Source organism: Falco peregrinus, chromosome 9 (genome assembly GCF_023634155.1).
Source record: "Falco peregrinus isolate bFalPer1 chromosome 9, bFalPer1.pri, whole genome shotgun sequence".
Classification (NCBI taxonomy): Eukaryota; Metazoa; Chordata; class Aves; order Falconiformes; family Falconidae; genus Falco; species Falco peregrinus.
The window spans coordinates 18,655,838-18,668,110 of record NC_073729.1 but is presented as its reverse complement, the minus strand read 5'-3'; the positions used below and the strand labels follow the sequence as shown (position 1 = coordinate 18,668,110).

At 38.4% G+C, this 12,273-nt stretch overlaps 1 protein-coding gene across 8 annotated transcripts in view; it reads left to right on the top strand.

Annotated features, from left to right (window-relative positions):
* Positions 1 to 12,273, top strand: part of SHANK2 (SH3 and multiple ankyrin repeat domains 2) — a 354,214-nt gene that overhangs the window by 208,712 nt on the left and 133,229 nt on the right. For all 8 annotated transcript variants that reach the window (XM_055814242.1, XM_055814244.1, XM_055814240.1 and 5 more), the window contains 2 exons: positions 4,770 to 4,852; positions 6,447 to 6,571. In XM_055814242.1, the coding sequence (XP_055670217.1) occupies positions 4,770 to 4,852; positions 6,447 to 6,571 (208 nt within the window). The remainder of the gene's footprint in view (positions 1 to 4,769; positions 4,853 to 6,446; positions 6,572 to 12,273) is intronic.

The window sequence follows — 12,273 nt, the reverse complement described above, 5'->3', positions numbered from 1 at the left end:
AATGGAAACTAGGTTTCATGGTTTTGCCTCAATCAGGAACCTGTGCTTTAGCCTTTATTTTCTTCATACAGATTTTGTGAAGGACTTGACATTTCTACTTCCTTCCTCAAATATTGTTGTAAGGGGCTGTTAGCAAAGTAGAAATTCTTGCTCTCTTGAAAAGTCTGCACAAATTATGGTTGTTATGTTGAGTGTAACAGTGCTGAGTTCAAGTCTCAGGTGTGTCTCTGACCATGGGTAAATCCCTTTATTTCTCTTTCTCCATCAGTAAGTCTATACTATACAGTTACGGAAAATCTAACAGCTCTGCACAATTCTTGAGCCTTGATGTGTTAGAGAAGCTACATGAACCGATGCACAAGTATGTTTCCAATATTTAGTGTTTGGATAAAGCACAAGGGATTTCAGACTGACCGATTTTTTGGCCTGAAGTTTCTGTATTTAAGATTGTACTTCATGCGGAACTAGTCTCCACTTGATAGCATGTATTTTGCATTTAACTTTGTATGCAATGAATCTTGGACTTAACACAGTCCAAAGTCAAAGTAATGTGTGCCCTATTTAAGTAATGAGCTATTGATTTTAAAATTACTCATTTAATTACCATAATATATGGAACTAGTAATATTCTGAAAACTCATCTCTGGAATGGATGCTGTTTAATTTCAGTTTGAGGTGGGACAGAAATGGGCTTTAAGGATTTTACTCATGGAAATTCAGTGTGTCGCAGATAGCAGGGACTGTTCAGCCTCATTCAAGAGCCAGAAACCCAGAAACTGTACTCAAAGCATCTGTGAAGAAATGCCTATTGCTGTTGCTTGAGCTCAGACCTCTGAACGGGCTTGTAATTTCATGTCGCCTTTGTCACTGGTAGCTATAACCTGTGTGCATTCTCTTGCTAAGTTATTTACAACGCCTTCAGGATGAAACATATGCTGCCAGGAAGGCTCGTTGTGAGAAATTTTGACCTACTTTTACATTTGGCAGCACTTTGCCTGCCAAGATCAGGTAGACTGTGAACAGACCTTCAGCATGTCTTCAGTGGAGAGGTCCAGTCTGACATTGAGATAAAAGAACTCTGTCATGGCAAAGCAAACAAAAAGCAGTATTGCAAACAGCCAGGGGTTAAACATCTTTCCCCCTCTTCCACCCCTTTCTCTCGGGGATGCAAAAGTGAGTTTGCTGGGAGAAAAGTGGTGTGGAGGTTGCAGGTTCGGTTCATTTCTGTGTGCGTGTTTATTTCCATCCTTTTTCTGCTGCTGGTTCTTAGCTGTGCAACACTGGGGTGCGTGTAGAGAATCAATTTGCTTTCTGTGATTGCTTTAAACAAGTTTGAACTGCTCATACCATAAGATTATTGCAGGTCCCCTTCTGCTAGCATGTAAATGAGAAGAAATGGCTACACGTCTGATGTTTTCAAACCTACATTTTTGCTTTACAGTCTGTGATGGAGTTCTTATGTAGCACAAGACTAAAGTATATTAGTAAGCTGTAAATACAAGTATTTACGTAGGTCAAGTAATAGGGATCAGTTTGTATATTTTATTACCAAAAATTCATATTGTGCTTCTCCTTCCCCTCCCTTTCCCCTCCCCCTTGCACGTAAAACACAAAACTTTGTAAAATTTTGGCAGTTTAGTATTCCCATTTTCAATGTCTAAATTGAAGTTTAAAACTGGGTAGTTTATGCAATAAATGTGCTGTACATGATAAGAAAATCATAGCTGGTTTTTGTACTTTTAATCTGAACAGTCATAGACCTCTACATTAGGAAGGTGTGTGACTTGCTAATGCCTGTTTTAATGCCTGTTTCATTAGGTGACTGTGAAAGGGCGCTGTGACTTGTGTTTAGGTGTAGATGGCTGACGTTGATCAGGTGAATTGATCTTGGGGTGCTGGTTGATGGCTGGCTGGATGTGAGCCAGCAGTGTGCCCAGGTGGCCACGGCGGCCAGCAGCCTCCTGGCTGGTAGCCGAACCAGCATGGCCAGCAGGGCCAGTGCCCGTCCGCCTGCGCTGGGCACTGGGGCGGCCGCCCCTTGAGCCCTGGGCTCAGCTCTGGGCCCCTCATGCCAGGGGTCATGGAGGGGCTGGAGCGTGTCCAGAGAGGGAGAACAAAGCTGGGGAAGGGGCTGGGGGTCAGGGGGGACCTGATGGCTCCCGACAGCTGCCTGGCGGGGGCTGTGGGCTGCGGGGGTTGGTCTCTGCTCCCAGGGAACAGCAACAGGACAAGAGGGAATGGCCTCAGGTGGCACCAGGGGAGGTTCAGGGTGGGTGTCAGGGAAAATGTCGTCACTGGGAGGGTGGTCAGGCACTGGGACAGGCTGCCCAGGGGGTGGTGGGGTCACCGTCTCTGGGGTTTTTGAAGAAATGCATAGAAGTGGTGCTTAGGAGCATGGTTAAGTGGCAGGCTTGGCAGTGCTGGGTCAACAGTTGGGACTTGTTCATCTCAAAGGTATTTTCCAACCTTAGTGATTCTATGATCCCAAATTTTCTTGAGCACTGCTTTTGGAACTTAAGCCTTCAGTGTTTTAAGGAATGATATTATGGATTTATTTGGTTTTGTCAACAAAAATGACAGAATCAGAGCAAGGTTTGATGAGGTGCCTAGCTAACAGGCTTCTGAATTTGTTATTTTAATGAATTGAGCTGAGTGTGGGATTTGTGTAGGGGAGCAGAGGGGTGTTCTTTGAACCAAACACTTTCTGTGCTTGGGTTCTCAAAAGTAGCCTTCTGACTTCTATTAAGCTATTGATTGTTTACAGGGAAACTTGAAAGAAATGGGTTTTATTAATTTGACCGTGTATTAAGAGAAAGGCTGGAGATAGCTTTACTCTTGGCTCTTCAGTGGATAAAGTATGGAGCCCCACCTTGAAAATATGAGTGGTGAAATGAAGAAAATAAGCCAGTATGCTTGTAGGTTCAGCCAGTTTCTATAACATTAGGACATTGATGGAGGGCTTCACTGCAAGTGTGTGGGCTCTGGGCGTTACATATTCCATCCCACATTGATATCCCTGGACAGGAGTGTGTTCAGCTTTCTCAAGAAATAGGCACTTATTATATCCTTTCCCTAGAAGGGTTATTAATTGTAAGAAAAAGCAATTTCTGACTTATATAGTAAATAATAATAAGTTGAGAGACAGTATTCAAAAGCTGGTGTTACTTACGGAGATCATCTGTTGCTCAGAAAGTCACCATTGTGGTAGTTTTAATTCATGTGTAGTGTTTAAATACTCTGTAGTTTGGATGATGTAATTCCATCACAACTTCAGCAGTAACACAAAGTTGCATCCCTCAGAGTTGGAAAGTCACCAAAAGGATAATCTGTGATACACAGAAGATCTGGAGTTTGGAGGCTGTCCATTGGTGTCCTGATATCATCATCCTTGTCTTTGTTCAGAGCTTTATATACAAAGGTCACGCCAATTTTTCTTTAGTTTCCTCCTCCCCTTGCTGGATTTTTAATGGCACTGAAGCAGATCTGGTCTCACTGTGCTGAGTGCTTTAGTGACCAGACTCTGTACAAGACCAGTGGTAACAGTAGCTGGCTAGTAAAAAATTAGGAAAAGCAAACTTGCTCATACTTGTTTCTATCTGAAATTGTTTTGTAGGTATTTTAAAGTCAACCTAGCAGCATGTTTTGCACTGCTTATGATTCATGAATACTTAACCCCTGACACTGTCTTTGTTCAGAAGAATGTCTTGCAACATGTGCTGTGTAATGGTTTTATACCGAAAAGAGCATTCAAAAGGTGTTTTTTTTCTTTTTTTACTTTGAGCTTATTTTTAGTAACCTAATGTTTCATGAAACCCGCTAAACAACTCAAGGCTTTTACAGATCATTCCCTGTATGTGAAAGGTCCCATTTTAGTGTGGATTTTATACATTTTCTTCATCTACCGTCTACTTTTTTCTTAGCCAATGACAGTAAGATTCCTAAGGCTACTTTCTCTTTAAGGACATACTGCTTACATAAATAGTCCTTTACACCATCTCCTTGTTTTATAATATTGTTTATCAGAAGATAGGAAATATTCCTTAGAAATGTGTTTTCCTGATTGTGCATGCCTTGTTACTATTTCAATTATGCAGATTCTTGATGCTGTGGAAATTTGTGCTTGATGACGCCAAGGCAGCTGCACGTTGTTAGCATTGTAGGCTGTCAGATGATCATGTGGGATTCTTGCAGCATGCAACATTCAATAGGATTGAAAAAGGGCTTTTGATGCAAGGCATAGCTTTCAGAATATATTTGTGCCTTTTAGTTAGCTAATAGAAAATCATAATTTATTATCTTTAAATTTAAAATGCTGCCTCATTTTTCTTCTGGTTGGTTTCATTTTGGCTTCACTAGAAGATGCATCTGGTACATCCACGATTGAGGAGTTTATTAATGATACTGTCGTTCAGTTCACTTACTTTTTTTCCTTTTAGAGTCCTAGCTAGCCCACAGATTACATGATCACATGTTCATTCAGTCATTCATATAGAATACAAACCACCATGCATGATTTCTTCTTCTTTCTTTTTCCTTTCTGCCTTTTTTATTCCCTTTAAGTTGCTTTGTCATGTTCTCTTTTATCATTAAGCTTAGTCTTTGTCTTCCCCTCGCTACTATTTGTTCTATATTTTCCCATGCTTGGTTACTGCAATATTATTTGATTAACGGGCTGTGATGATGATGAACCTGCACACTGGAGGAGCAGCTACTACAGTGGTGATGAAGGGATGTAATAATGGTCGCTATCCTCGGAATTCTCTCTACAGTGACTGCATAATAGAAGAAAAGGCAGTGGTCCTGCAGAAAAAAGACAATGAAGGATTTGGATTTGTGCTCAGAGGGGCAAAAGGTATGTGCTTCTGTGTGTGTGTGTGTGTGTGTGTGTGATGTGCACTGGCATGAAGAAATTTATATATCTCTGAATATAAGCAGGAATTATTCTTGGTGCACTTGGTTGCTAGACAACAGGATTCTCTGTATGCTATACTACTCAGACGGATTTTAGTGGCTTCTGTCTGAAGCAGTTTGCATTTTTACATAGGAGAAGCACTGTATAATCATTTTGGGGGGGAGAAAGTTTTGTCTGTATTTTTATTGTGTTGGTATATGTAATATTTTGTCATTAATCTGTTTTGTTATGCAGTTTACCTAACTATGGGAAACCTACTTCCCTTATAAAACCTGCTTCTTTATTTCAAATGTCAGTCTATTTAAATAGGTCTACGAATAGAAATAGACAAGAGAGTGATGTTTTGTTTAAAATAGGTGTGGATCTTCTGCAAGGTGACATTGGTGCAGTTTTAGTATGAAAATATGATCTTTTTTTATATCTTCAGAAGCTGCACGTATGTTGCATGGCCTGTAGTGTGCTCATTTTAAAAGCTGTTCATATGTTAAACTGCATGTTACTTTTCTGTAGACTAAAATCTGTAATAACGGCATTCTCAAGAGTTAAAAAAAGCATTCTGTTTAATGCTTTGCTTTTTAACTTTTCAGTCCAGTTTGCTCCTTTTGTATTTATAAAAAAAAAATGATGGTATGTCCCATCTCTTGCTCCCCCTCATTTTACATGGGTTCTCCCTTGCCTTGCTTGAGCATGAAAATTATTCCATACCTTCATTCTTGGGACATCGTTTTTGCTTTCCCTGGTTCCCCACCCCTAAACCAGTGCCACCATAGATTTTCAGTGTTGTAAAAGCTTTTCTAATTTTAGCTAAGTAAAAATTTTTGGACTTGTGCTAACAAAGCCAGTAGCGCTACCTTTTAGCTAACCCACTGGCACGAGTTGTCCGTGCAGTGAGCAGAGGTTGCTCCTTCTGTGTAAGCCCAACAATTATCCTCAGATTTTCTCTGTAACAGCGAGGGCACCTCAGGTGAAAGACCCAAGGACTTTTCTGCTTGTATGTGTACGTGACACAGAGAGGGAGGGGGCTGTTACAAGGCCTGCTGTGCCTCCTCTCCTAAAAAGTGATTTCTTCTGCTAGCTTCTATGTGATATACATCTAAATCTAGAAGAAAAAATCAGTTTTCATCCTTTCCCATTCACTGCATCCCCCCAGTTTGGCCAGGTGCTCTCTTCTGGCTACAGAGCATAATTCATTTTGAGTTGAATGTTGCCAGAGTTGCATACAAAAGGGTTACTCAAACTAAAACTGAATATACTGGAATACTCAGAATCCAGCTATTGCCTCATACAGCTTGATTTGGTTTGTGTCAGTAAAGCAGCATGTATTTCTCTCTCTGAAGACCTGTGGATTGCTATTGCAGAGAGATTGCACTCTTTTCCCAGCATTGTGATATCCTCTGAGGGAGAGTCCTCTTACTTTTAGCACCCACCATTTTTTAACCATAAATTTAAATGGCCAATAGCAGGCCTTTAATCAAGTGGTATTTGCAAGCACTCCGTAACTTTCTTTTTTTTAATGTGGTATTTATTTTTAAAGCTGACACACCAATTGAAGAATTCACCCCAACTCCAGCCTTTCCTGCTTTGCAGTACCTGGAATCTGTGGATGAAGGGGGAGTAGCATGGCAAGCTGGCCTGAGAACTGGAGACTTTTTGATCGAGGTAGGAGATCCTGCACTTTGATTCTCAGTGCTCTGTTGGGGAAATAGTGATGTTCCCTTTGTAGAAATTACTTTGGAAAAAGTGTGTGATGCTTCTGAGCAGCAAGTTCAGTGGGCTAACACCAATGATGGACTTCACTTGCTCTATTTTAAAATTTCATGTAGCATTTACGAAAGCAGTTAGAAAGAACAATGTTCAGGTTAGCTGGGAATTTTCTCTTTGTTCTTTTTTTATTTTGGAATACACTGTCAGAGAAATATGGGAGTTTTTCTTCTTTGCATTAGTGAATTGAAATTGAGGTTAATTTCAATATCTATTGTAGGCTGTAAGTTCTGTGGTCTTCTAAATATTTTTACAGAATCACCAAATGTAATGACTTTTTATGCAACTATTTGTGCAATTAGAAATATCGGTGGTCTAGTGCTGTTTAGAAACTATGGGGAATAAAGCAAATTACTTTGGCTTGACATGAATTATTTCCAAAAATGCACTGTAAATACAGTCATACAAAAGATAAGCAATGGATGTTATTGCAGTATAAATTACTTTATAAAAAACGTATATTTAAATACTCTCTTTGTTCATACCAAAAATGTCTTCATGTTTATTATTTTGGAAAATTTTTGGTTGATATTTTAGGTTGTCCTTAAATAGTCAGTACTCCTTTTTAGGTTACTGGGCAGTTGGCAACACTATCACAATTTGGGATTTTCTTCCTCTTCCCCCCACAACCTTTTGATGACCAACAAAGTGATGCTGTGATTCTGTGAAACTCAGTATTTAAAAATAGGTCTTTCAGGATGGATTGAGCAAGTCTTGTCTGTAAGATCTACTTTTTTTATTTTATTTATTTTTATTTTTTCTTCTTCAGGGTCATATGGTTTTTTTTTGAAGTATTTACTGGTGCTACAACATTATTGCTGCAGAGCTGGCCTTCGCATTTGGGAGAGGATGTAATATGCAGCTTTTATTTGTTGTGTGCATTGAACTCCCATAGTGATTGAATTTAAATAGTTGCATCGCTTCATCACATTGTAAACATGAAAGAACAGGCTTTGCAGACTTCTGAAGTAAATAATGTGCATTTTTATCTGTGTCTTCAAAGTGCATTTTTCTTACTGTTTGTTTACTTAAGAATAAGCTTTTAGCAAATTGTTAAACAGTAGCTTACAAATGGTACTGATATATACTCTGTGCAAGGACACTTTCAAAACTATGATCATTGACGTTAGGTCAGGTTTTTTTAACGATGCTTTATGTTTAGAAGTTGATTCCTTATTAGGCTTTTATTCTGTAGGAAGTATGAATAGTCTGCACTGACTGATTTCACAGGTAGATTTGAGGGTGAATAATGTGTAATTTAATGGAGAGGATCACAGAATGATAACTATGCATATGGATTTTTTTAAGATCTCTGAAGGGATGCAAGAAGTCTGTGTAACTGATTCTGCACAAAGCTTTACCAGTTTTCTGGCAAATGATGGAAGAATTATAATTGTCTAGGCAATTTACTCCTAGCTTTAGCTTTTAAACAGCTAAACAGGCACATGCATTGCTGGATCAGTACATTAATGTATATTCTACACAGTTCAGCATATTTGTAATTATTCTGAAAGAAGCAGTTGTTACATGCGAATCAAATCCATTTCTGTGTAATAGATTTTCATTGGGGTTATTCTGTTTGGAATTTTGTGACAATTAAGAGAATACGGTAATCCTGAGAAATCACAACTTTGCTGTTGCTGAAGACTTTTATGTTGGAGAAAAGCAGGATTTTTTCTGTTTTGTGAACCACATGTGCAGTGCACAGTGCTGTCTAGCTATAGAAAGCCATCTTTGGAGGCATTTACACTGATGCAAAAGATGCTACTGTTGAAGTATGAACGAGTGGTCCACGTGCACTTCTAGGAACCCCAAGCTACTTTACATCTTGTGTTGAACCAAGAAGAGTTAAATGTACGGCCCATCACAGTGAGTGGTTAGCATAACTAGTGTAGTTAGACTGTCCTACTGTTAAATGATTTCTCCCATGACTCTGAAGTTTATGCTGCTGTGTGTAAGTGCCACCTCAACCATTTGGAAGTAATACAATGCATTTATCATAAATGTCACATGAATAATAAAAGAGTTAATGGGTGACCGGGATCCTAATTAGTCCCATTTATAACACTTGCGGCAAGTGTCAGGCTTTGGGGGAAGTGAGCGTCCAGTTTGGCACGGGGCAAAATGCAAGGGAGAGCAGATGTTTTGCTCCTGCTCAAGGAGGTTCAGTGGCTTGGGGTCATGGAGGTAAGGGGAACCTTTGCCCTTACTCCTCACTGTGGAAAGGCAGGTTTGACAGGAAGATAGATCCTTTCTTTGGAAGCAGGAGAGATCACGATGGCGGGTGAAGAGAATTTCTTCATGTTTAGTTATGGTCTCTGGATCTTCTGAAGGAGATAAAACTTCAATGATCAGCTACTGAGCATAGTAAAGTAGTTCGACGTTGAAGATAATGTGGGTTGAGTAGAACAAATAAAAGAACTATACAGAAAAGGGAGAAGAGGTGTTGTCTTGCTTGAACAGGTGAGCAGAGTAGATACTAGCTGGAACAGGATCGGCACAGTATCGTTTGAGTTTTTATCAAGTTTGAGGTTTTTTTGATATCAGTCATGTGATACTGATTTGTCCAACCTGCACAATTAATTTTAATATGAGACTTCAGAGATTTTGTTAAACTTCAGAAATGGTGTTCACAGACTCTACATTGAAATGTCTGACAATATATGTTTTTTCTTCTTGCTTCCAACCCAGCCATATTTTTTATGATAAAAATTGTAATGTGTGCGGTAGCTTTTCTGGATAGAGCGCAAGTAACATGTATTGGAAAAGTGCATGAGTAGTTTTAGAGCTGAAACAGTCAGCTAGAGACAGCTGTCATTATATGTGCATTTTCTAAGGTGTTCAGCAGTTGCTGATTCATATGATTTTTTCTTAGCTTTGATAAACACTCAGCAATGGAGTATGGTTATGACTTGGTTGTTATAAGAGAGATTGTATAGCTTGCCCTATTTGCCAATTTTCACTATTTTAGTTAATGTTAATGTTTTCTTGAATCTTGGTATCTGCCCAATTAAAAAGGCAGATAAAAAAGCAACATATTAGGGCAAGTGCTCTACAACCTAAAAATTACATCAGAAGGGCATTTAAAAAAACTGCAGCCATCATTAATGTGGACACCAATTCTAAAGCCATTGTAGGTCACCATTAATTCATCAGAATGACTAGGTTTCTATACTACACCTGGTCAAGTTTGTAAATCCTTGATCAGAAAAAATCAAACCATAAGCTGATTTGATTTGTTACTTGAAATGTTTGCAAGAAATGTATTAGCTTTAACTCAAAACCTCTTATTTATGAATAAACTTTATGTGCCTAACCCTTGTTACCTTTGTCTAGTGTAGTAGTCAAACAAAGCATAAACAGAGGAGCCGCTGAATACTATTGTTCAGTGCTGCCTCAAAACATGATTTACAGAATTCTCTAGGTTGGTGGTGTGTTTTCTTTTGAGATTTGCTTTGATGATGTATACAAGTATAACCATCTTCAAGTAAAAAGAACCAAGTGGAAGAGGGTTTTAAACTCAAAATAGTTTTTGTTTTGTTTTGTTTTTTAGTATAGTAGGGTATAGACTATCTTATTAAATTAAAACCCAGTGGATTTTAACTATTTGTTACGGTTGTACCCATGAGTGTGCAGCTGTTTTGCAGGTGTTGAATGATGTGTTGTGTGGGGATTTTTTGTCTCCCACGGAGCATATCTTATACCAAACAACGGTGTTATAATATCAATACTTAGAAAATTAAACTAATTCTGTAATATTGTACCAGAATAATGCACTTTTTCTCTAAACGAGGGATTGTAGTTTGCATTATTGTGCCATAAAATCACTTATTTTCCCAGATAAATTGAAGTGTTATTGTCTTCAGAATAGCATGGCTGCTTATTTACATTCCAGTTAAAATGTAAACTAGATAAAACCAGTGTATTATCCATTACAAAAAAAAAAAAGAAAAATTCAAGGTTTGATCTGACGATCAAAACCAGAGATGCTAATAGAAGAAATCTGATCATTTTTCTGCAGAACAGTTCAGTTGGTGCTTGTACTAAAACATGCAAAATGCTCTGTAGTACAACTGCCTGTATTTAGTCTCAAAAGCTGTTAGAATTTACTATTACAAAGTTTTCTTGAAGTAGTGATAGGTGGAAAACAGACATCATTTTATTATAGACTGCATCATTTTATCATTGTATTAGCTGAAGTTATGTCCTCTGACTGTATGTAGGAAGTAGCAATAAGCATTTAGGGAGACATTTAAAGTATCTGGAATATTTAAAAAGAATGGAGACATATACACATATGAAACTTTAGATTCATATTTAGCAATAGGTTAGATTTTTGTTTTATTCCAGTAAACACTATACAAACTTCAAAACTGATCTGGAAAGCAAGCTTTTAACTTTATTGTTGTAACTTAGACTATAGTTATTAGGATATTTTTGGCAAGCATAGCAATGTTATAACTTACATTTTTATTCAATGGCTGGGTGAATTAGTGGTTCTACAAAGTCATATTTTACTGATTTAAATCCTTTTAGAAATACAGAAACCTTCCCATCCTTAGGTAACCTTCATTAATTACCCTGTGGCTGAGTTTTCTCTTATTTCTAGTGTGAACTTCACTAGCTTCTGCCACCAGATATAGATCTAAATTTATTTTTTTTAGACAGCTACATGAGCACCATGATACTTTTTCTCTCTTGGGAGTAAACCAAGGCTTTGCTAGTGTCTTTGTAATAACACAGATTACCACATGGCAATTTTTTGCAGTTTTTTTCTTAAAGTTTGTTCACATCCTCCCAAAAGTGTGGACACCAGCTTGATACAGTACTTAGTAAAAGCCTCCCTAATATTGCATGTAGGAGGAAGAAAGCAAAACCAGCAATATTCTTACATTTTTGTATGCTGTCTTTACCTCTCACACTTAGGCCTTTTGGTGGACCAAAAGAGTAAGGTCTGCCTTGGTTCACGATCCTGCAGTAGGGTGTTTTTGTGGCCAGGGTGGCGGCTGCTCCTGCCCCTGCAGTGACCCTCACCTTTCGGCTTTTGGTTCAACTGTACAACAATATTCTTGCATCTTTTTAATGATCGGAGATTTAACAAAGCTACAAAGTACTGCAGTGTTTCAGCACACAAACACACACACATATATTAAAAAAGCCTGTGATACGTACTGTAAGTTTGTGTGCGTGTGTATGTATGTACGTAGTTATTGTAAGGGTAGCAGGGCTCACACAAGCCTGCAAGCCTGAATTACAGCAGATATTGCACACCTAGCCTGGGCACCAATTTTTTTAAATCTGTATATTTAATTGATGTATAGTTTGATTCCACCATTTAAGGAAAAGGGTAATTTCTGTTTACCAGTTTGTCATCATCCTCTTGGTGACAGCTGTAAATTAATGTCTATTAAGCACAAGCGTACTCCTGACACTTCTTAAAATGAACTTGCCAGAGTCCAAAGGAAACTTTCTTCTTGTTTTGGTTTTGAAATTCTTCTGCTTAAGTGTCACTACAGGTGTATTGGAGAATTGGAACAAATGAGGTATTGGAAAAAGAGCAGCTGTGGTCCAAGTGTTGAACAGTCTGCTGTATCTGTGCA